The sequence below is a fragment of the Mobula hypostoma genome, chromosome 10, assembly GCF_963921235.1.
Source record: "Mobula hypostoma chromosome 10, sMobHyp1.1, whole genome shotgun sequence".
NCBI classification, from domain to species: domain Eukaryota; kingdom Metazoa; phylum Chordata; class Chondrichthyes; order Myliobatiformes; family Myliobatidae; genus Mobula; species Mobula hypostoma.
The window spans coordinates 8,268,055-8,293,960 of record NC_086106.1 but is presented as its reverse complement, the minus strand read 5'-3'; the positions used below and the strand labels follow the sequence as shown (position 1 = coordinate 8,293,960).

General features: G+C 41.4%; 1 protein-coding gene across 1 annotated transcript in view; it reads left to right on the top strand.

Annotated features, from left to right (window-relative positions):
- The window catches only part of clptm1 (CLPTM1 regulator of GABA type A receptor forward trafficking), a 79,165-nt gene that overhangs the window by 17,267 nt on the left and 35,992 nt on the right, over positions 1-25,906 (top strand). The window contains exons 2-4 of the mRNA XM_063061256.1: positions 3,223-3,353; positions 11,968-12,091; positions 22,895-23,053. Of these exons, the coding sequence (XP_062917326.1) occupies positions 3,223-3,353; positions 11,968-12,091; positions 22,895-23,053 (414 nt within the window). The remainder of the gene's footprint in view (positions 1-3,222; positions 3,354-11,967; positions 12,092-22,894; positions 23,054-25,906) is intronic.

The following is a 25,906-nucleotide window of genomic DNA, read 5'->3' as shown; positions in this document are numbered from 1 at the left end:
AGATCATCCCTTCTCCCTGAGAAAGAATCCTATCCTATACTAATTTCCATGTCAGAAGTTGTCTGTTAGTTCTATATTTGCCTTTAATGGCGGTGCATTGAGTGATCATGTCGATCAGTAGTTCCCAAACTGGGGGCCACCAACCTTTCGGTTAAGGGTTGGGGTCCATGGCAAAAAAAAAATGGTTGCCCCCTGATGTAGATGATTTTCTCATAGTTTCTGTTGTGGTTTTGATGCATCTTTCTGACTATGGCAATAAATACATTAAACTGAACTGAAATGTAATCTGATTGTTTGAAAGTATGAAGAGGGGCAATATCAATTGAAAACTTTGAAAAAGATCCAGGGTTAAAGACTTCAAGGGTATTATCAAAAATATTTGTAAGTAGTAAGATGTCATTATTTTAAATTGATATCCAGCACGGAATAGGCCCTTTTGACCCTTCAGGTTCTGCTGCCCAGCAATCCCCCGATTTAATCCTAGCCTAATCACAGGACAATTTACGATGACCAATTAACATACCAACCAGTACATCTTTGGACTGTGGGAGGAAACCAGAGCACCCGAAGGAAGCCCACAAGGTCATGGGGAAGAACGTACAAACTCCTTACAGGCAGCAGTAGGGATTGAACCCAGGTCGCCTGTACTGTAAAGCGTTGTGCTTACCACTATGCTACTGTGCTGCCCCAATATCACTGAGCTAAGCTCATTATATATTTGGTGAACAAAACCATGGAGAACAAAATCAGAAAGCTGCATTTAACTTGTATAAGTTACTGGTTCAGCTTAGCTGGAATGTTATATACTGTTCCTGACAACACATCAGGAATAGCATCAAGATTGTGAAAGGGTATAGAGGAGATTTACTAGAATGAAACTGGGAGTGATTGCATGGAGAGTTCAGAACTGGCATTTTTGTCCTCCTAAGAGCAGTGAAGATCAAGGGCAATTTATTAGTGAAGTTAACACAGAGCATCTGCTGAAATGGCAGGTGGTGAGTAACCAAATGGAACAGAACCTGAAGGTTTTGTTTTCAGGTTTATGTTGCATATACACCCTCCTAAAAGGAGAGTGGTATCATATTCAGCAGCAATTCCAAAGATCTGATTTCTAGACTTCAGGAGAATGAAAGCAGAGGTCCCTGATCCTCATTAGAGGATCAGAGCTAGAGACCATTAACGACTTTTTAAGTTCCTAGGAGTTATTATTTCGGAGGACCTGATCTGGGCCAAGCACGTAAGCGTAATTATGAAGAAAGCACAGCAGTGCTTTTACTTCCTTAGGAGTCAGCGGAGATTTTGCGTAACATTTAAAACTTTGATAAACTTCTATAGATATGTTGTGCAGAGTATATTGACTGGCTGCATCTCTGCCTGGTATGGAAACACCTAGGAATCTGGGTAGGATATGGAAACACCAATGTCCTTGAACTGAAAATCCTATAAAAAGTAGTGGATACAGCCCAGTCCATCAGGGGTAAAACCCTCCCTACCATTGAGAACATCTGCATGAAACACTGTAAGCTCTGTGGTACCTCACTCAATGAACCATTCTCCAAAAGTGAAATCAGGTGCTTAAGGCTATCTGACAGGAACTGAATGTTTATTTTCAAGCATTTGTGTTTCTAAGGCGTATCACAGAGCCACAAATATCTCTTTGACATCTTTAATAGAAATGAATTGCACATTTTGTTATCCAAAATTAGCCAACTCAACAGCGTACAGGAAAATTATCTTGCTCTGCTGATTAGACTAAAGTAGGTAGCATAGAGACTGTCTCTGATTTCCACAAGGAGAATTCATGCATTGATTCTACTTCTGAATTCTGATTGTAGTGTCCTTTCCCAAACAGAATCATTGAGGCAGAGGCGACGGTGATGGAGGCGAATACAATAGGGTCTTTTAAGAGACTCTTGGATAGGTACATGGAGCTTAGAAAAATGGAGGGCTGTGGGTTTCTAAAGTAAGTACGTGTTCGGCACAGCATTCTGTACCGAAGAGCTTGTATTGTGCTGTAGGTTTTCTATGTTCAATCTTTCTATGAAAGCAGCATTCATCATCAGGGACCCCCCCAGCACCACCCAGGACATGCTCTCTTCTCACTGCTGCAATCAGAGAAAAGGTACAGGAGCCCCAGCACCAGGTTTAGGAGCAGTTACTACCCCGCAACTATCAGGCTCTTGATCCAGAGGGGATAACTTCACTTACACCATCCCACAACCCATGGACTCACTTTTGTGGACTGCTCGTCTCATGTTCTCAATATTTATTGCTTATTTATTTATTATTGTTTCTTTCTTTTTGTATTTGCACAGTTTGTTGTCCTGCACTCCAGCTAAATGCCCTATTTGGGCAGCCTTTCATTGATTCTATTGTGGTTATTATTCTATAAGTTTATTGAGTATGCCTCAAGAAAATGAATTTCAGAGTCGTATATGGCAATATACATGCACTTTAATACTAAAATTTACTTTGAACTTTGAATTGTCAAACATGTCAGTGTTATGGGCTTCGGGGAATGGTGGGTGAACAGAACAATTGGAAAGCTCCTCGAAGGTGTCAGCACAGGTTCGCTGGCTTCCTTGTGAGATGGATTCCATCTTTCTTTCTGCACTTCTAATTGATCTGTATCAGAAAATCTATTTGCAACGTGTTTAAATATTTTTTCCCCTCTTTGGTTCTTTGTATTTTAGTTTTTTACTGACACCTTGGGCCATTCAAATTAGGGCAGAAGCAAATATTGATTGACTTGTGGATAAAAATGATTAACATTTGATTATTCCGAGGTGTGAGCTGCTTATCTATCATGTGGCCTTTGAATACCTTGTATCAGAAAACTGCATTAGTAATTTAACTGAAGGACAACTGCAGGATGTTTCGGAACTTCATTGTCCTTGAGCCCTTGAATATTTGAGCAATTGCAGCTTCGGTGTAGAAGAAAGTACAGCAGCGGAAAATAAATCATCTGATTTGAGTGTTGGTTGCAATGTAAATGCTGTTCAAGACTTTGGGAAGTGCAGAGAGGTCTTTTATCATCATTGGAGAAGGAAGACTTTGCTCTCAACTGAGCCCCTGATCTCTGCTTAGGCTGGAGTCTATCCAGCTGAAAATACTCCCTTGCCCTTCTACCTTCATTGGTCCCCAAGTGTTATGTGTTTGTTGCTCTTTTCCGCTAGGCAAGTAATCCTATAACTCTAATATCTTAATACTTGCATCTTGTAGGTCAGCAGTGAGGTGGTCGCAGATGGGCAGGTCCAGGTATCGGAATCTAATCGGGTGGAAACACAACCACCGCAGCAAAACCAGCAACAGCCTCCCAATGCCTGGCAGGTGATAAAAGGTGTTTTATTCAGGTGAGTGCAACGTACTCGTATGTTCCTTCCTTTTCTTAAGACCATCATCCCTGCAGGGGCACAAGCTGCCAAAAGCAGTTCACCAGAGTCCTCTGTCGTTGGCCGAAGGTTGATTGACCTTGTGGAAACACCTAGGAACCCGGGGAGAATATAGAAGCACCAAAGCCCTTGAACAGAAAATCCTTCAAAAAGTACTGGATATAGCCCAGTCCATCAGGGGTCCCTCCTTACCGTTGAGAACATCAACATGAAACACCTTCACAGGAAAGCAGCATCCATCATCAGGGACCCCCACCACCCAGGATGTGCTCTCTTTTTTGCTACTGCCATCAGGAGGAAGATCCAGGAGCTTCAGGCCTCACACCACCAGTTATTACCCTTCAACCATCAGGCCTTTGAACCAAAGGGGATAACCACTCAACTTCACTTACCCCATCAGTAAGATGTTCTCACAACCAAAGACTCATCTCATGTACTCGATACTTATTGCTTATTTATTATTTCTTTTATATTTGCACATTTTTGTTGTATTTTGCACAGTGGTTGAATACTCAAGTTTGTGTGGTCTTTCATTGATACTATTATGATTATTCTATAATGGATTTATTGGGTATACCTGGAAGAAAATGATTTGCAGGGTTGTATATAGTGACATATATGTACTTTGATGATACATTTGCTTTGAAGCTTGAAGTTCTACCATAATCCAGTTGATTGCAAAAACTGATTCAAAGGATTGAATTATGTATCTCCCTGTGTAATGTTAGGGACAGTAGATGACGCTATCAAGTTATAAGGGATTTATTTGCTGAGTTTATATAGTATTTTATTCTAAAGTTCAAAGTAGATTTTATAATCAAAGTTATACAGCTGCCTGAGAAAGTTTGTGAGCCCTTTGCAATTGCCTGGTTTTCTGTATTAGGCATAAAATGTGGTCTGATCTTCATCTAAGTTACAATACTAGGCAAGCACGATCTGCTTAAACTAATAACACAAAAAACAATTGTACTTTTCACGTCTTTAGCCGTCCTTGTATTTCATAAGTGTAGAACCTCCTTTCGCTGCAATAACCTCCACCAAATGTTTCCTGTGGCTACTGATCAAACTTGCATAACAGCGAGGAGCACTTTTAGACCATTCCATTATACAAAAGTGTTTCAATGTTTCTGGCATACATTACATGGACAGCCCTCTTCAGGTCATGCCACAGCATCTTTTTTTATAATATAATTTTTATTGAGTTTTCAAAAAGAATACATGAAAAGATAAAATCTACCCTCCCCCCCTCCCCCATATTTGGTCCTACCTAAAAAGAAAGAAGAGAAAAAAAAGAAAAGAACCGCCTGGGTATTGGAAGGTCTCCACATGCTCCATGGGATTCAAAATAAATTTGGTATAATTATTCATTACTTTCCCCAAGGGACCAAGATCTTTATCGGAGCACTTAAATATGCCATCCTATCTTTTGTAAATAAGGGCGCCAAATATTCAAAAATGTTACATATTTATCTCTTAAATTATAAGTAATTTTTTCGAGTGGAATAGAACTAGCCATTTCATTATTCCAACGATCCATACTTAAATACGAATCAGATTTCCAAGTAACTGCTCTAGTCTTCTTAGCTACTGCCAATGCAATTTTTATAAATTCTTTCTGATATTTATTCAATTTAAGTTTCGGCTTTATCCCTTCAATATCACCTAATAGAAATAATACAGGGTTATGTGGAAGTTGAGTAATTTGTTCCAATAAGACTCTTAAATTTATCCAAAAGGGTTGAATTTTAAAACAAGACCAAGTAGAATGTAAAAAAGTACCAATTTCTTGATTACACCGAAAGCATTTATCGGATAGATTTGAATTTAATCTATTTATTTTTTGTGGTGTAATATATAATTGGTGTAAAAAAATTATATTGTATTAATCTAAGTCGAACATTTATTGTATTTGTCATACTGTCAAGACAGAGTCTTGACCAATTTGTTTCATCAATATTAATATTCAGATCTGTTTCCCATTTTTGCTTTGACTTATGGGTTCCTTGTTTAATTGTCTGTTCTTGAATCAAATTATACATGCAAGAAATACATTTTTTAATTTTCCCTTTTTGAATTAAAATTTCAATTTCATTAGCTTTTGGCAAAAACATTGTTTGACCCAGCTTACCTTTTAAGTAAGCCCTTAATTGAAGGTAACAAAAGAAAGTATTATTTGATATTTTATATTTATCCTTTAATTGTTCAAATGACATCAATATACCCCGTTCATAACAATCTCCTATAAATTTAATCCCTTTTTGGTACCAATTATATAAAAGTTGATTGTCCATTGTAAAAGGAATAAGTCTGTTTTGGAACAAAGGTCTCCTTGCTAATAGAGATTTCTGTGTTTCGTTATCAACATTTATCTTATTCCATAGATCAATCAAATGTGTTAATATAGGAGATTCTTTCTTTTCCCGTATCCATTTAGATTCCCATTTATATATAAAATCTTCAGGTCTATTTTCTACTATCTTGTCTAATTCTATTTTATTCTAATTCTATTTTAATCCATGCTGGTTTTCGATCATCGAAGAAAGATGCAATAAATCTAAGTTGATTTGCTTTATAATAGTTTTTAAAGTTTGGAAGTTGTAACCCTCCTAACCCAAATTTACATGTCAATTTTTCCAGTGATATTCTTGACATTTTACCTTTCCAAAGAAATTTTCTCACACATTTATTTAACTCTTGAAAAAATTACTGTGGCAATTGTATTGGTAATGTTTGAAACAAATACTGTAATCTAGGAAATATATTGATTTTTACAACATTGACTCTACCTACTAATGTTATTGGTAGTATCATCCATTTGTCAAAATCTTCTTGAATTTTTTTCAATAGTGGTAAATAATTAAATTTATATAAATTCTTTACATCATTATCAAGTCTTATACCTAAATACTTTGTACCATTTACCGGCCATCTAAATTGGGTTACTAATTGACATTGACTATAGTCTCCTTTAGTAAGAGGTAAAATTTCACTTTTATCCCAATTTATTTTGTAATCTGATACCTTCCCATATTCATCCAATCTAGAAGATAATTTATGTAACGAATGTTGTGGGTTTGTTAAGTAGACCAAAACATCATCGGCAAAAAGATTAATTTTATATTCCTCCTGATTAACTCTAAAACCCATAATATCTGGATCAATTCTGATTAGTTCTGCTAATGGCTCTATCGCCAGTACAAATAAAGCAGGTGATAATGGACAACCTTGTCTAGTTGACCTTTTTAACTGGAATGGTGTTGAAATTTGAGAGTTTGTCACTACTTTAGCCTTAGGGTTAGAATTTAAAGTTTTAATCCAATTTATAAGAGATGTTCCTAACCCATATTTTTCTAATACTTTAAATAAAAAATCCCATTCTAATCTATCAAATGCTTTTTCTGCATCCAAGGCTACTACTATACTCTTCTCGTCCCTTTTTTGTGCCAAATGAATTATACTGAGTAGCCGGGTTACATTATCTGCCAATTGTCTATTTTTAATAAATCCTGTTTGATCCATATGTATTAATTTTGGTAAATATTTAGATAATCTATTCGATAAAATTTTTGCTATTATTTTATAATCCGTATTCAATAGAGAAATAGGCCTGTATGATGTTGGTTTCATAGGGTCTCTGTCTTTTTTTGGCAATACTATTACAATCACTGTTGAAAAAGATTCTGGGAGTTTATGTGTTTTTTCTGCTTGACATATTAGTTCCATAAAGAGAGGAAATAATAAATCTTTAAATTTTTTATAAAATTCAGGTGGAAAACCATCTTCTCCTGGAGATTTATTACTTTGGAGTGATCCTAAAGCTTCTTCAACTTCTTTTAATGTAAAAGGCATCTCTAATCCCTTCTGTTCTTCCAAATTCAATTTTGGAAGAGATACTTGTGATAAAAACCTTTCTATCTCATTAACATCATTTTGTGATTCTGATTGATATAATTCAGAATAGAAACTTTTAAAGGTTTCATTTATTTCAAGACGTTTATAAGATATTTTATTTGCCCTTGTTCTAATTGCATTTATTGTTTTGGAAGCTTGTTCTGTTTTCAACTGCCAGGCAAGAATTTTATGTGCTCTCTCACCTAACTCATAATACCTTTGTTTAGTTCTTATAATTGCTTTTTCCATTCTATATGTCTGAAGCGTATTATATTGTAACTTCTTATTGACAAGTTGCCTTCGTTTTTCTTCTGACATATATCTTTGAGATTCTTTTTCTAATTTTGTAATCTCTTTTTCCAATTGATCTAGTTCTGCCATATATTCTTTCTTAATTTTAGACGTATAACTTATTATCTGGCCCCTAAGATATGCTTTCATCGCATCCCATAATATAAATTTATCATCCACTGAATGAAAATTTGTATCCAAAAAAAATTGAATCTGCTTTTTCATAAAATCACAAAAATCTTGACGTTTTAATAATGTTGAATTAAATCTCCATCTATAAGCCACTTCTTCCTTATCAGCCATTATTATTGTCATTAATAAAGGAGAATGATCTGATAATATTCTTGCTTTATATTCCATATTTTTCACTCTGTGTTGAATATGCATTGATAATAGAAAAAAATCTATCCTTGAGTAAGTTTTATGTCTATGAGAATAGAACGAATAGTCTCTTTCTTTAGGATTGATTCTTCTCCATATATCAATCAAATTTAAATCTTTCATCAATGATAAAGTTAAATTTACTACCTTCGATTTTATAACAGCCTTGGTTGATCTATCTAAGACTGGGTCTAAGCAAAAATTAAAGTCTCCTCCAATTAATATTTTTTCATGTGCATCCGCCAAATTCAAAAAAGCTTCTTGTATGAATTTTGCATCATTTTCGTTGGTGGTGCATAAATATTCATAAAAGTCCATAGTTCAGAAAAAAGTTGACAATGTATAATCACATATCTCCCCGCAGAATCAGTTATTACATTTTGTATTCTAACTGGTAACGTTTTATTGATCAAAATTGCTACTCCCCTCGCTTTTGAATTAAATGAAGCCGCAACAACACTTCCCACCCAATCTCTCTTTAGTTTCTGATGTTCTGTTTCTGTTAGGTGCGTTTCCTGTAAAAAAGCTAAATCTATCTTCATTTTTTTAATATGTGTTAATGTTCTTTTTCTTTTCACTGGTCCATTAAGCCCGTTAACATTAAAACTCAAAAAATTCAATAAATTAGTCATTATTCTTAACAAAGTTACTCCAATCTAAAACATTACTTATCTTCTCAACTCTCATAGTTCCTTGGGGAATCTCTTTGAACTTCACCATGTTGCTATGTGTTTCCCTCCCAAACCTCCAGGCAAAAAGAAAAAAAAAGATAGAAAGGATACAAAAATAGAAAAAACAAAATACCTCCCCACTAATGTTGTGAATGAAAAGATACACAACACTACTCCCCTCCATTTTACGGGTCGTGGCTAAAGCCACGCTTGCACACATGATTAGCGTAGCAATTGGTCAGTGCTTCTTCCAGCTCCCCCGCAACAAAAAAAAATTATATATATATAGACAAAATTAATGTTACTATTCCCAACTAATATTCCTCCAATTTTAACCTTTCTTACCCCCCTCGTATAATTAATAATATATTTATACATTCATCCACCTTCAAAAATCCAACAAGTCCATTCTTTGACCCAATCTTCATCTTCAATCTATCTCGCTCCCCTGAATTTGTTCTTGTATCTGGTGAATATTCAGAGAATCTCGCACAAACTGCTCCGCTTTCCGGTAGTCATCAAAAAATCTTTTTTCTCCACCAGGCAAAAAAATCTTCAAGGTTGCAGGATAACGCAATATAAATTGATAACCGTGATCCCATAGGGTTTTTTTCACTGGATTAAATTTCTTCCTTCTCTTGAAAAGTTCATAACTTATATCAGGGTTTCCCATCTCGCGGCTACTTCGCAACAGCAGACTTCTTTTGTTGCGGTTTAGGAGGCATATCGTAAAGTAGTCTTGCAAAGTTTATAAATAGTTTTCGGAAAGTATTTATTAACTTTGTTTTGTTTAAACGGTACTTTGCTGATTTTTTATGGGAGAGCTGGATTTACACGTCTCAATCCCGCGTCATCACGTGACGCCCCCCCATGCCACAGCATCTTAACTGGATTAAGGTCTGGACTTTGACTTGGCTATTCCAAAGCATGAATTTTCATCTTTTTAAACCATTTAGTCATTGACTTATGCTTGTGTTTTGGGTCATCGTTTTGCTGCATTATCCAACTTCTATTAAGCTTCAGGTAATAGACCACTGCCCTGACAGTCTCTTGTAAAATGTCTTGATGCAATTATGAATTCATTGTTCAATGATTGCAAGCTGTCTAGCTGTCTAGGCAGCAAAGCAGCCCAAACCGCAATGCTCCTCACACCATGCTTCACAGTTGGGATGAGGCTTTGGTGTGCAGTGCTCTTTTCCCTCCAAACATAGCAGCGTGCATTTCTGCCAAAAAGTTCAACTTTTGTCTCATCTGTCCACAAAACATTGTTCCAGGAGTGTTGTGAAACGTCCAGGTGGTCTTTTCCAAACTTTGGACTTGCAGCAATGTTTTTTTTGGAGATCACTGATTTCCTCTCTTTTATCCATCCATGAACGCTGTTCTTGTTCAGTGTTTTTCTTATAGTGGACACATGAACAGAGACTTGAACAAGCTCTAGAGGTTTCCGCAGGTCTTTTACACTTGGATTTCACCTCCTTCAGCATTGCACATTGTGCTCTTGTTGTGATCTTAGTAGATTGCCCACTGCTAGGGAGAGTAGCAGCAGTACTGAATTTCCTCCATTTGTAGACAACTTCTCTTACTGTGGACTGATGAACACTCAGGTCTTTAGAAATGCTTTTGCAGCCCTTTCCAGCTTCATACATCTCTACAATTCTTCTTCTAAGGTCCTCTGAAAGTTGTTTTGATCAAGGCACGGTGCACATAGACAGGTCTTTCTTGAGAAGTGCCAGCTCTATCAGTAACTTGACTTTGTGTGTCTTTTTTAGGGCTGGGCACCTCTACAATTCAGATCTCCAATCTCAGCTCATTGATTGGAACACCTGATTCCAAATAGCTTTTGTAGAAGGCATTACCCTAGAGATTCATAGTCGTTTTTGAACTGAGACTGTGAATGTTTAAGTGGTGTATTCAGTATCGACAAGAAGTGCAAGTGTTTAGGCAGATTATGTTTGTTTATTATTATGACTTAAATGAAGATCAGACCACATTTTATGAGTAGTTAATGCAGAAAACCAGCTTCACAAACTTTTTCTCCCAACTACATAAGTCACCATGTACAAACCTGAAATTAATTTTCTTGTGGGCATACTCAACAAATCTATAGAATAATAACCACAACAGAATCAATGAAAGACTGCCCAACCAGGACATTAAACCAAAGTGCTGAAGACAACAATCTGCAAATTCAAAAAGAAGAAATAATAATATAAATAAATAAGCAATGAATGTTGAGAACATACGAGATGAAGAGTCCTTGAAAGTGAGTCCATTGGTTGTGGGGGCATTTCTATGATGGGGGAAGTGAAATTATCCTCTTTAGTTCAAGAGCCTGATGGTTGAGGGATAGTAACTGTCCCTCAACCTGGTGCTCCGAGTCCAGGGGCTCCTGTACCACCTTACTGATGGCAGCAGTGAGAAGAGAGCACGTCCTGGGTGGCGGGGGTCCTTGGTAAGAATGCTGCTTTCCTGTGACAGCGTTTCATGTTGATGTGCTCAATGCTGGGGAGGGCTTTACCCTGATGGACTAGTCCAAATGCACTTCTTTTTGTAAAATTTTCCGTTCAAGGGCATTGGTGTTTCCGTACTCTTCTCAGCTTCGTATATGCTCTAAATTCTACCAGCTCCCTACACACTAGGGGCTTTTAGGTGTGGCCAATTAACTTACCAAAGAGTCCAAGGGAATGTACAAGCTGCACACGTAGCGCTAAAGATCGCAGGAGCTGTGAGGCAGCAGCTCTATAGCTATACTACTGTGTTGCCTCTGATTAGTTTCTGGATGTCTAAAGTTCCTTTCAGTGAAGGTTCTCAAATAAATTCATTAAATTACCATAGTGGTCCATATTCTACCTAGGGTGGTGCGGTGGAGATACATCTCTACCAATGGAGGAGTAAGGCGTTGCTTTTCTCCGCTAGCTTGCAGGTCACCCTAAGGCAAGGTGTAGCACCTGCTTGACCCCCTGATCAGGGTCACGTGAAGCCATGGGAGCAGGTGGTGAATGGTCGTATGAGCAGCTGGTGCAGATCACAAGTCCTGGTTAATGCAAACTCTGACACCAGGTAGACAGTTTCTGAAGAGTATCGATAATGGCTAGGGTCACCCATCTTGGTAAAGGCACTGCCCAGAAGAAGACAATGACAGAAAATTTGCTAAGAACAATCATGCTCAAAGATCAAGATCACCCATGTTATCATATGGCACATGATGATGAACCTACTTCCGAATACTGAAGTTGCTGACTTGATGCTTCTGAGCTGAGTCTTAAGGGCTTGTCTTATAGGATTGGAGGACAGTTATTTTGAATCTTACACAGCAGTGATTTTCAATCATTTTCCTGCAGGATTTTTATCATCTGGCTTATAAGCAGTTGGTTCCGTCGAGGAAATGCACCTCCAGAGCAGACCGATCCAACTGGGACAGTGCGGCAGCCCAGTCGCAATCTTTTCCCCAAAGACACACTTATGGTAAGCAGTCATTTTCTGAAAGTTATGAAAGAAGTTATCGGTTCATTCAACATTCAATGCAAAAGTCGTTGCTAATAAAATCTTCGAGGAGTGCTGATCATTTAACTATTGAGTTGGATAGATGCCACTACTAATTAGATTTCACAAGCTGGTTCCCAAGCATTAATAGGCATTCGCTAAATTCTTCACACTGTACTGTTACGTACCCCGTAACTGGGTTGCCAAACCAGCAGAAATGGATCACTCAGTTGGAGTCTGGAGTACTAGAACTAAGAAAGTTTTATTACAGAAACAAGCAACACAGTAATCGAAAGGATAATAAATGCAACAGTTCAGTGATGATAAACACACATGTGCACAGAATTAAGATAACAGCATCAATCAAGCTCTATCGTTGTCTAGGGGTAAATGACCAATTTCAAAATGACTCAAAGTTCAGTCCAGTTTAGTAGTTCAGTTCGCAGTAATCGTTGCCATGGCGGTGGACAATGTGGGGGAAGAGAGAGATAGAATAGGAACAACTCATCATTCAGAACGGCTTCACTCACAGACCAGCAGGATGGCTCACAGACCAGCGAGATGGCTCACAAACAGCTTTTTGGGCGGGTCCTTGGTGATGTCACCTGAGGTCACCGACTGTGACCCCTCCTCCAGATGCGGTCGATCCTCTGCAGTGAACCCGGCACCCAGGCAAGGGCGGACACACACCGGGTTCCCGCTGATCGTACCTTTCCACCCTTGTCGTTGTCTGGGACTTCTCACCCACTCGTGAGAAGCGCACCGCTTCCAGGGTCTCGTTACCTCGGGTGGCGTGTGTGTCTGTCTTAGCGAACCTGTCCCTTTTTATCCCCCTGCTGGGGTATCGCCTGTCCATCACTTCAAACAGTTCAGGGCTCAAAGGGGGGAGCCGCTCCAGACAGCTCTTCCTCCCACATCCCTTCATTACACATCTCCAGACGCTGCTCCATTGTTCCTTATCTCTCCTTCCCCTGAGGGCAGGTGGCAGACCAACTGCTGATGCCACTGATGCTAGCCCAGGCCAGCAAACATCTTAATTTTATGTGTATTCTCGTAACACTTCCCCCCTTTAAGGATTTTTACCGGGAGGTAAAAATTACAAACATGACTACATTATCTGATACATACACAATATACATCTTTAACAGTTATTTAGCTAATACAGAGAATTTGAAGCTGTCAACACCTTGACAGACAGTCATCACATTTTCTGTTCCTTTTACACGTGTTATTAATAATCCCTTAGACCAGGCTCCAACTCAGCAAACTTCAGAGTGGCCAAAAACACTGATGAATTGCGACCAATGTAACCTCTCATTTGGTTTTGTCCCGGACCACAACAACAAGGGTCGTCCCATTCCGGCTCAGTTTTCTCTCGCAAGGGCTTAGTAGGAGGGGGACGGGTATTGACCGCAGAGTTATTGCAAAACTTCCTGCAGTACCCCACCATCTCCAAAAGCCTTCTGAGGGCCCTCTTGTCTGTCGGGGTTGGGAGGTCAGCGATAGCCTGCACTGTAGCTTGCATCACTGCCAGCTGCCCCTGTGTCACCACAATTCCCAGGTAGGTGACATTCGTGTGGCCGAATTCATTTTTTCCAAGGTTCACTATCAAGCTGGCTTCAGACAGCCGTGTTAAATTGCCAATACACACCTCTGTGTTCATCAGCCCTTTAGTCACTGAATTACTCAAAAAAATATGGGTGTTGTTTGCTTGGCCGCCCTATTGTAACCGACATAACCCAACGTCCCAGTTCTTTGCATTTCCTCGGGACAATCAAACACATGGGTGCGAGTCGTTTAATTACTCCTTCGGGGATTAAGGGAGAGACCTTATCAGTAGACCTGGCCAAAACAATAGCCTTCTCCCATCTGACCGATCCCATCCTAATCTTTTCAAAATGGTTTTTTCCTCTTATCAAGGGGCCCCTAGCTTCATTGATTTCCACGCTAACACCGACTAGGTTTGTTAGCATATCAAAAGCCGGTGACCGTCTCAGTTCGCGTCGGTCATGATCAATAACATTCTTCCCCCTGGGCAGCCGGTAAATCTCTTTCATGATTCCACCAACTGTTTCCTCCAGCACCGCAAAATGTCCACCGGGGGGTACCTCGTGGGCCATGTTAAAAACCTCATCCCCATAACTCTTTTGCACCACCCCCCACTCCTCATCTGCGGATGCTGTACTTGATTTCCCTTTCTTCCTTAGCACTTCCTCCTCCGCACAATAGCTTGTCAAGGCTGTGTCAGAGAGAGCGGTCTCGGCAAAAACCATCAGCCCCTCGTCTCGCTCCTGCGTCTGCACAAATTCTTTCCTGGCTACTGCTACGTCCGTCCCAGCTCCCTCACTACCTCTTATCTCACTACACCCTGTCTCATACAAGGTTGGCAGAAATGTTTCAGCCAAATTCACCATCGCGGGCGGGGCCTCCATGCTGGCAGGCTGACCCGTCAATCTCACGACTGGGAACACGATTCCTCCGGCGATGTCATTACCGAGCAAGACTTCCACGTCTTTCATCGGTAATTCGGACCTCACCCCGATCGTGACTAGTCCAGAGACCAGGTTGCTCTGTAAATGTATCTGGTGCAAAGGGACTGACTCTGTCCCTTCCCCAACACCTTTGACCTCTACCTCCCCAATCTGGGTCTCTGAGCTAAACTCTAATACACTCTTCAGTATTAGTGACTGACACGCTCCCGTGTCTCTCCAGATCCGCACTGGAACTGGTTTTAACCTCTCCTTCACTGACACCAGTCCGGCCGAGATAAACCTCTCGCGCCCTTCCTGGACTTTTTCAGACCTGTCCTTCCCTAGCGGTTCGCTTAACAGCTCAATACAGCCATTCAAAATTTCCGCTTTTCCTTTCCCCGTCTCCTTCCTTGGGGCAAAGCACCTGGACGCAAAGTGTCCGACTTTCCCACAATTGTAACAGACGACTCCAGGAGACTTCCTACCAGACTGCTCCCGGTCTACCTTATCCTTTTCACTAGTCCCCGGCTTACTTTCTGACTTTTCCGGTGGACTCTCCCCGCCGTCCTGACTACCCTTCTGGTAGCCTTTACTCGGGGCAACCTTCATTTTATGCGTCAACGCATACTCATCCGCTAACTTAGCAGTTGCGGCTAACGTGGCTGCCTCTTTCTCATCGAGGTAGGGTCTCATACCCTCAGGGACACAACCTTTAAACTGCTCAATCAGAACCAGTTGCAGCAGTCTGTCATAATCCCCCTCTACCCCTTTCGAGGCGCACCAACGCTCACAATATGTTTGCATCTCACGAGCAAACTCCAAATACGTGCGGTCCCACCGCTTCCTCGCATTCCGGAACCTCTGCCGGTATGCCTCCGGGACCAACTCATAAATCCTGAGGATGGCCTCCTTCACCACCTCATACTTCTGGGCATCTTCCGCGGATAAAGCTGAGTAAGCTTGTTGGGCTTTCCCTTTCAGTACACTCTGAAGTAAGACAACCCACTTATCCCTCGGCCATTCCTGACTTATAGCTACTTTTTCGAAGTGGAGAAAGTACCGATCCACATCGGTATCGTCAAATGGGGGAACCAGCCTAACCTCCTGGGTCGCCCGGAACCCTCCACCTTGGTTCGGCACGAGCCCCTGCTCGGCCCTTATCTTTAACTTCTCCAGCTCAAATTCCCTTTCCCTCTGTTTCTCCTCTCTCTCCAACTGTCTTTCTCTCTCTTGCCTTTCTACCTCTTTCTCTCTCTCCCGCCTTTCTAACTCTCTCTCTTTCTGCTGCCTTTCTAACTCTCTCTCTTTCTCCCGCCTTTCTAACTCTCTCTCTTTCTCCCGCCTTTCTAACTCTCTCTCTTTCTCCCGCCTTTCTAACTCTCTCTCCTGCCTTTCTAACTCTCTCTCTTCGTGTTCTAACTGCCGTACCCGGAACTCGTGCTCGAGTCTCAGTTTTTCAAGCTGTACCTGTACCGCGTCTCCAGCAGGTTTTTCAATAGACACCTCCCCCAGCTCACCTTGGGGAAACACACCTTTAGATACATAGTGCTCTACAATAGCTCTGTGTATCTCCTCTCTCCTCATTGTCGACTTCACCTTAGCAAGATTCACCCGTTTGGCCACAGCTATCAATTCCGATTTCCTGGCATCCTCTAATGCCTCCAAGGTCGGCGCCTTTATAAATTCCTCAACCTCCATTTCTGCTGTTTGTCTTTTCTTTCTTTCGGGAATTTTAACCCAATCAATTTACTCCGTCCCAAATTTAGCGTTCAAAATCGCGGACGAGAACCCCACTTATGTTACTTACCCCGTAACTGGGTTGCCAAACCAGCAGAAATGGATCACTCAGTTGGAGTCTGGAGTACTAGAACTAAGAAAGTTTTATTACAGAAACAAGCAACACAGTAATCGAAAGGATAATAAATGCAACAGTTCAGTGATGATAAACACACATGTGCACAGAATTAAGATAACAGCATCAATCAAGCTCTATCGTTGTCTAGGGGTAAATGACCAATTTCAAAATGACTCAAAGTTCAGTCCAGTTTAGTAGTTCAGTTCGCAGTAATCGTTGCCATGGCGGTGGACAATGTGGGGGAAGAGAGAGATAGAATAGGAACAACTCATCATTCAGAACGGCTTCACTCACAGACCAGCAGGATGGCTCACAGACCAGCGAGATGGCTCACAAACAGCTTTTTGGGTGGGTCCTTGGTGATGTCACCTGAGGTCACCGACTGTGACCCCTCCTCCAGATGCGGTCGATCCTCTGCAGTGAACCCGGCACCCAGGCAAGGGCGGACACACACCGGGTTCCCGCTGATCGTACCTTTCCACCCTTGTCGTTGTCTGGGACTTCTCACCCACTCGTGAGAAGCGCACCGCTTCCAGGGTCTCGTTACCTCGGGTGGCGTGTGTGTCTGTCTTAGCGAACCTGTCCCTTTTTATCCCCCTGCTGGGGTATCGCCTGTCCATCACTTCAAACAGTTCAGGGCTCAAAGGGGGGAGCCGCTCCAGACAGCTCTTCCTCCCACATCCCTTCATTACACATCTCCAGACGCTGCTCCATTGTTCCTTATCTCTCCTTCCCCTGAGGGCAGGTGGCAGACCAACTGCTGATGCCACTGATGCTAGCCCAGGCCAGCAAACATCTTAATTTTATGTGTATTCTCGTAACAGTACACACAAGCAGTATGCAAAACCAGAGGTTAATATTTGTTTTGAAGCAGTATGCCAGTGTAACATTTTGAAGGATGTGCTGACATTGGAGAGGGTTCAAAAGAGATTCAGAAAAATTATTCCGGGATTCATGTGAGGTGTATTTGATGGCTCTGGGCCTGTACTCACTGGAATTCAAAAGAATGAGGAGGGGATAGAGAGGCATTCTTTTAGAACGGAGATGAGGAAGAATTTCTTTAGTCAGTGAGTGGTGAATCTGTAGAATTCGTTACCACAGGTGGCTATGGAGGCCGAGTCGGTGAATATTTAAGGCTGAGGTTGATAGATTCTTGATTAGTCAGGGCATGAAGGGATACAGGGAAAGGCAGGAGATTGGGACTGAGAGGGAAATGGATCAGCCATGATGAAATGATGGTGCAGACTCAATGGGTTAACTGGCCTAATTCTGCTCATATACTTTATGGTATAACCAATCTTTGGTGCCATGAATGTAGAAAGAAAGATTCGCTTTGTTTGTCATATCAAAACATACAGTGACCTGCATTGTTCACAACAGCGACCAACACAGTCCAAGGATGAGCTGGGGGCAGCGCACAACTGTTGCCATGGTTCCAACGCCAGCGTAGCATGCTCACAATTTACTCGCCTAACCTGTACGTCTTTGGAATGTGGGAGGAAATGGGATGTGACAGAAGGCCCTGTAATAATTTCACAATTTCAAGTTATTATACACTTATTTTCTTCCATCCAAAGCACAATCTTACATTTGGTCCTGCTGTTTGCTGAATGGTATTGGGGCTGCACACCCATAGGACAGAAGACATTATCCATACAGACAAACACATATGTGCTTATTTGGCATAATCAATACACCAGTAAGCACACACAGACTCATAGAATAAGTTAAATTTATTAAATTTAATATGTAAATATTTATTTGTTTTGTGTTGTTTGTCGACATTGGTGAGTTTGGCTGTTCATTTCTTTGTCGTTTGGTGGTTCCGGGTATGTCTTGGCAAAACCGAGGCGTTGCTTCCAAGCTACTCAATTCGTGAAAGAGAGAAAGTGCACATGCACAGTATGCTGAAGGGATGTACCACTGGGTGGGCAACGATTGGTTAAAATGTATGTAAGACGATAAATACAAAAGACGTTATGCAATGGTTAGTATGTGTTCAGAAATTTTTGATTTTTTATGGAGGTACAGTGTGGAGTAGGCCCTTCTGGCCCTTTGAGCCACGCTGTCCAGCAACCCCCATTTAATTCTGGCCTAATTATTGGAAAGTTTTCAGTGACCAATTAACCTACCAAACAGTACATCTTTGGACTGTGGGAGGAAACCAGAGCACCCGGAGGAAACCCATGCAGTCATGGGGAGAACGTACAAACTCCCAACAGGTAGCAGTGGGAATTGAACCCGGGTCACTGGTACTGTAAAGTGTCGTGCTAGCTACTAGACTACCATGCCACCCCATATTATGTGGTAGACAATAATTCTCTTGTACACTGTATATTAACTAATTGAGTTTTACTGACATGGTATATGCAGGTGAATAGGATAAAGGTATAAAATGAACCCCAGTTTATCCCCCAGGGGTGGTTGGACACAGACCCTAATTGTGATAAGCACTTGTGATCTAAACTGAGCAAGGAGTTGAATATTGGTTACTTGTGTAAATATTATATTGTGCATCTGTGTAAGAATACAACATAGTTTTATTCTCACTGTACATATATTTTCACACTTTGGGACCTTAATTGAAAAATTGGGAACACTTCATAAAACAGTTGTACCTGCTTTTAAGGCAGAGCCAGTTTCTTTTTTTCAAGACACTTAGAGCCCAGAGAAAACTCGCGATGTCACTGACGACAGTGGCACTCCCTCGAGGCTGTACTCGATAGAATATTACATTGCGTTATCCCTTCAGCCCACAATGTTGTGCCAACTTTTAATTTACTCTTGCCTTTCCCTCTTAAATAGATGGGCCACATTCAAGTACCCCCAGTGAAATCCTGCAGAGGGTTCTTGAACATGGTAGAGTGCTGCTAGCTGGAGTTGAACCTGACTGTAGAAAAAAAAAACACAGCAATTTGTGTCCAGCCAGCTCCCCTGAAGCAATGTGGTCATGACCACTGAAGAGGGTTTAGTGTGCATTGACTATGACATGGGAAGACAGCATCACTGCTCTTTCGGCTGGTGTCATTGCATTAACCAGAACCAAATGTAGAGTTGCATTAGTTTTTCTTGAATGCTGCTTTTTATTTACCATGTCATGACTACTTAGATCAGGGGTTCCCAACCTCCTTTTATGCCATGGATGAATACCGATAAGCAAAGGGTGCATTCAGTTGTAGCGGGTGAAGGAGTGTTGTTTTAAAATACCATGGAAGGAATACAGTGATAAATACTACATTGTTTCGTAAAATTAAAGAAAGAGTGCTCCCAGCTTCCTGAACCTGACTCTTTCTTTTTTGCCCATTACACCACTAACGTTTAGGGCAGCAATGAAGGTCCTCCAATTCTGGCGGTGTTCAGGGCTTCCTTCATTGTGTCAGTAGCTTTATACTTATACTTTTATACTTTATTGTTGTCAAACAATTGATACTAGAACGTACAATCATCACAGTGATATTTGATTCTCCGCTTCACACCTCCTGGATTATAGATATTAAATATTAAAAATAGTAAAAATTAGTAAATATTAAAAATTTAAATTATAAATCATAAATAGAAAATAGAAAGATGGAAAGTAAGGTAGTTCAAAAAAACCGAGAGGCAGGTCCGGATATTTGGAGGGTGTGGCCTAGATTGGGGTCAGGATCCGTTCAGCAGTCTTATCACAGTTGGAAAGAAGCTGTTCCCAAATCTGGCCGTATGAGTCTTCAAGCTCCTGAGCCTTCTCCCGGAGGAAAGCGGGACGAAAAGTGTGTTGGCTGGGTGGGTTGTGTCCTTGATTATCCTGGCAGCAGTGCTTCGACAGCATGCAGTGTAAAGTGAATCCAAGGACGGAAGATTGGTTTGTGTGATGTGCTGCGCCGTGCTCACGATCTTCTGCAGCTTCTTTCAGTCTTGGACAGGACAACTTCCATACCAGGTTGTGATGCACCCTAGAAGAATGCTTTCTATGGTGCATCTATAAAAATTAGTGAGGGTTTTAGGGGACAGGCCAAATTTCTTTAGTTTTCTCAGGAAGTAAAGGTGCTGATGGGCCTTCTTGGTAGTGAACTCTGCTTGGTTGGACCAAGTCAGGTCATTTGTGATATTGACCCCGAGGAACTTAAAGCTTTTGACCTGTTCCACTTGCACACCACCGATGTAAATTGGGTTGTGCCGTCCACTACGCCTTCTGAAGTCAACAACCAATTCCTTCGTCTTGCTGACGTTGATGCTTCCTCTTGGTTTTCACGACTGTCAGTCATAAAGACCATAAGGCATAGGAGCAGAATTAGGCCATTAAAATGGCGAGTCTGCTCCACCATTTCATCATGGCTGATCCTGGATCCCGTTCAACCCCATATACCTACCCTTTCACCATATCCCTTGATGCTCTGACCAATCAGGAATCTTACCAACTTCAGCTTTAAATATACCCATGGACTTTGCCTCCGCTGCAGTCTGTGGCAGAGCATTCCACAGATTCATCACTCCTTACCAAAAAAAAAATCCTCCTATTCTAAAAGGCACCCCTCAATTTTAAGGCTGTGCCTTGTAGTCCTGGATGACCACAGCAGAGGAAACATCCTCTCCACATCCACCTTATCTAGTCCTTTCAACATTCGGTTCAGTTTCAATGAGATCCCCATGCATTGTTCCAAATTTCTGTGAGTACAGACCCAAAGCTGCCAAACACTCCTCTTTTATTCACCCCCTCATTCCCAGAATCATCCTTGTGAACCTCCTCTGGACTCTTTCCAATGACGATACATCCTTTCTGAGATGAGGGGCCCAAAACTGTTGACATCACTCCAATTGTGGCTGGACTAATGTCAGCAATATCTGCTTATTTTTATATTCTATTCCCTTTGAAATAAATGCCAACATTGCATTTGCCTTCTTTACCACAGACTCAGCCTGGTAGTCTCTGCACCTCTGATGTTTGAATTTTCTCTTCGTTTAGTTAACAGTCTGCACCATTGTTCCTTTTACCAAAATGCATACATTTCCCAACACTGTATTCCATCTCTCACCTTTTTGCCCATTCTTCCAATTTGTCTAAGTCCTGCTGCAATCACATGGCTTCGTCAGTGCTACCTATCCCACCACCTTTCTTCATGTCTTCTGCAAACTTTGCCACAAAGCCATCAATTCCACTGTCTAAATCACTGACAAACAATATGAAAAGTAGAGGTCAGTATGGGACTGCTCAGGAACACCACTGGTCACTTGCTGCCAACCAGAAAAGGCCCCCTTTATTTCTACTTGTTACCCGTCGGTATGCAAGTAGATTTCCTGTAACACCATAGGATTTTATCTTGTTAAGCAGCTTTGTGTGAGACATCTTATCAAATGCCATCTGAAAATCTAAGAAAATGACATCACTGCCTTCCTTTTCTCCATCCTGCTTGTTACTTCCTCGAAGAACTCTTTAAGAGATGTCAGGCAAGATTTTCCTTTACATAAACCATACTGACTTTGACTTACTTTATCATTAGTCTCCAAGTACCCCAAAACCTCATCCTTAATAATGGACTCCAACACTATCCCAATCACCGAGGTTAGGCTACTTGACCTATAGGTTCTTCTCTTTTGTCTTCCTCCCTTCTTAAAGAGTGTACCATTGCACTTAGATATAGAAGGATTCTTCATTGCTGTTTCTGTAACAGTTTTGTTGTACCAGTCAGGTTTGTCAGACCTGAGCTAAACTCCTGAGCCTGGGGGACTAGTGGACCACTATTCATCAGACCTCTACTCTTTGACCCTGCCAAAGCATAAAGCCCTGACTCCAGCCAGCATAGCTCTCCAGGTCATTGAGGCACAAAGCCTCCAAGCCCAACGATGTGGTCCTTTTGGAGGTTAATCTGATTGCAACACAAAGTTGTGTTGGAGATTTCAATTCATATGTACTCAAACCGCAGAAAGTAAACCCACTTGTATGAAACCTGAATGTTGGAATTACTGAGTGGTAAGAGGGCGAATCAATCACTGTTTTTGATCATTGATCTTCAGTCTGTACTGTTACTTTCCTCTTTTAAACCCCTGTTAATGCTGGTGTCTCAGTAGCCTTCATGCAACCTCTTTCAACTCATTCTGGACAGATTTCTCAGTTTGGTACTCGTTTCCAGCTTGCTATGTGCTACACCAGTTAGTTTTTATTTATTTATTGAGATACAGTGCGGAATAGGCCCCACCAGTGCTTCGAGCCGCGCCACCCTGATATCCCCTGATTTAATCCTAGCCTAATCACGGGACAATTTACAATGACCAATTAACCTGCAAACCGCTACATCTTTGGACTGTGGGAGGAAACTGGAGCACCTGGAGGAAACCCTTGCAGAACGGGAAAAACTGAACCACTGTGCTACCAGTGGTGACCAACAGTTAAATCTACAGATATTTTTATCAAATCGGAATAAACTGATTTTTTTTTTATTCATTGTATTTAGTAATCTAAGTTATTGTTCTTGACCCTTGCAGGACCTGCGGGTTTATATCTCAGAGAAGGAACACTTCACAGAATTTAATAATAGTGCTCCACTTTTCTGGGAACTTCCGGACCTGGTATATGGAGACTGGACAAGTGGAGAGTCAGGGACAGGATGTTATGAACATTATGGAGAAATAGAAACCACTGAGGTATGAATATTCTGCTTTGCATATTTTGTGATAATCTTAAACAAAATAAAATTGACTGGGTTGTACTGAATTTCTTTGCTATTGTGCTGCTACCAGCTAAAAGTCTAGAAGTTATTATTGGTCACTTTGCAGTAGGTGAAAATTCCATACTGATTCCTCCTTCTGGTAATCAACCCCCCCCCCCATTTCCCCACTCTGACCTTTTACCTCTTCTCACCTGCATATTACTTCCCCCTGTGTCGTCTCCTTCTTCCCTTTTTCCAATGGTCCACTCAGATTCTTTCTTCCCCAGCCCTTGACCTTTTCCACCCACCTGGCTTCACCCTTCACCTTACAGCCAGCCTCTTCCTCCTTTCCTCCTCCCCCCCCCCACCTTTCCATTTCAGTATCTTCCCCCTTCCTTCTCAGTCCTGAAGCATGATCTCGACCGAAAATGTCGACTATGGATAGTTGCCTGACCGGCTGAGTTCCTCCAGAATTTTGTGTGTGTTTTTGCAGATGAAAAGCATGTAAAGTTTTTAAATTGAAACTTGAGTTTTTTTTGTTTCAATTGAGCATAAAAGGTAAAGCTAGTAACCAATCTCTCACTTCCCAATCCTTTAAACTCCTTGCTTGGCTGAGTGTAGCAAAGAAAGAAACAATTAATAAACACACTGAGTGGCCACTTTATTAGTTACCCCCCGTACCTAAATAAAGTGGTCACTGAATGTATGTCCGTGGTTTTCTGCAGCTGCTGCCCATTCATTTCGCGGTTCGAAGTGTGTGTTCAGAGATGTTCTTCTGTGCACCACTGTCGTAACTGCATGGTTATTTGAGTTACTGTCAGCTTGAACCAGTCTGGCCATTCCCCTCTGACCTCCCTCATTAGCAAAGTGTTTTCGCCATGAAACTACTGCCGCTGTCTGGATTTTTATTTTGTCTTCCACACCTTTTTCTGTGAACTATGGAGACTATTGTGCGTGAAAATCACAGGAGACCAGAGAAATTTCTTGGAAACTCAAACCACCCCTCGTGCTCCAGCAATCAGTCTAAGGTCAAAATCACTTAGAAACATTTCTGTTGTTTCCTCTGAACAACCAAACCTCTTGACCATGCCTGTGTGCTTTTATGCATTGAATTGCTGCCACACATTGGGTGATTAGATATTTACATTAATGAGCAGGTGTACCAAATAAAATGTCCACTGAGTATCCATGCACTGTGATATTCTGTGTACACATACCCATATCTGTTGACCTTGGCCTTGGAGTTGTGTTCCATTTACTTCACAAAGCAGCAAGCAAATTTGTCAACTAACTAATGGTAATTACATTGTTTTAAGCAGTGAACACATTTATTATAATACATAGAAATTTACTCCCTTATAATAATGACTAGATCATGCCTAATGGCCTTATAAATCGGAATCAGGTTTACTATCACCGGCAAATATTGTGGATGTTAAATTTGCGGCAGCAGTACAATGCAAGACATGATAATAGAGAGAATAAAAGAAAACTGAATTACAGTAATTTGTGGACACTGCAATTACCTGGTTTTTTGCATTAATTACTCATAAAATGTGGTCTGATCTTCATCTGTCACAATAATAGACATAGTCTGTCTAAACTAATAACACACAGACAATTGTACTGCTTCTTGTCAATACTGAGTACATTGTTTAAACAATCACAGTCTAGGTTCAAAAAAATTATGTGAGCCTCTGGAATAATGCCTTCTACAAAAGCTATTTGGAGTCAGGTGTTCCAATCAATGCCGAAGGAGGTGAAAAAGAACCCAAGGATGACAGCAAAAGACATACAGAAATCTCTTCAACTTGTTGAAATCTCTTCAACTTGTTGAAATCTCTGTTCACGTGTCCATATGAACAGAGCTGAGAGCACTAAGCCGAGAGCATGCAAGCAGTGGGAGAATCATCCCTCTTGTGCTTCTTGATCTCGTCACTGGAGATTCAGTGTCACACAACCCTGCCACTTTGATCTGGCCCACGCCTTCACTAACCTTTATTGGATCTTGCTCCTCCTTACACAAGCCGTCAAGTTTGTGGGGGTGTGGCCAAGGTTAATCAGGGTACGCCTCGATTTAGTGGGGGTGTGTACCCCCTTGTACCTTAGGATTAGGTTTGAGGGTAGGGCTGGTGGATGTGTATGTGGGGCTGGGAGAAGAAGTTCAGAGACCTCAACCTTGACTGCCTTGTGCATTTGGATCCTGGACCTCCCGTCAGATCGCCAGCAGGTGATAAGGGTGGGCTCCCTCTCCTCCACCCCTCTGGCTCTCAACACAGGAGCCCCTCAGGGCTGTGTGTGAAGCCCCCTCCTTTACTCCCTGTATACCCATGACTGTGTCGCCACACACAGCTCTAATCTGCTAATTAAATTTGCCGACGACACTACATTGTTTGGCCTTATCTCAAACAATAGCGAGGTGGCCTACGGGAAGAAGGCATCTCTCTGACATTGGGTGTCGAGAAAACAACCTCTCCCTCAATGTTGCAAAAAGAAAGAATCTGATTGCGAATTACAGGAGGAATGGAGATGGGCTAACCCCTATTGACATCAATGGATCTGGGGTTGAGAGGGTGAACAGCTTTTAAATTCCTCGGCATCCACATCACTGAATACCTCACATGGTCTGTACATACCAGCTGTGTGGTGAGAAGGGCACAACAGCGCCTCTTTCACTTCAGACAGTTGAAAAAGTTTTGGTATGGGCCCCCAAATCCTAAGAACTTTCTACAGGGGCACAATTGAGAGCATCCTGACTGGCTGCATCACTGCCTGGTACGGGAACTGTACCTCCCTTAATCGCAGGACTCTGCAGAGAGTGGTGCAGACAGCCCAGCACATCTGTAGT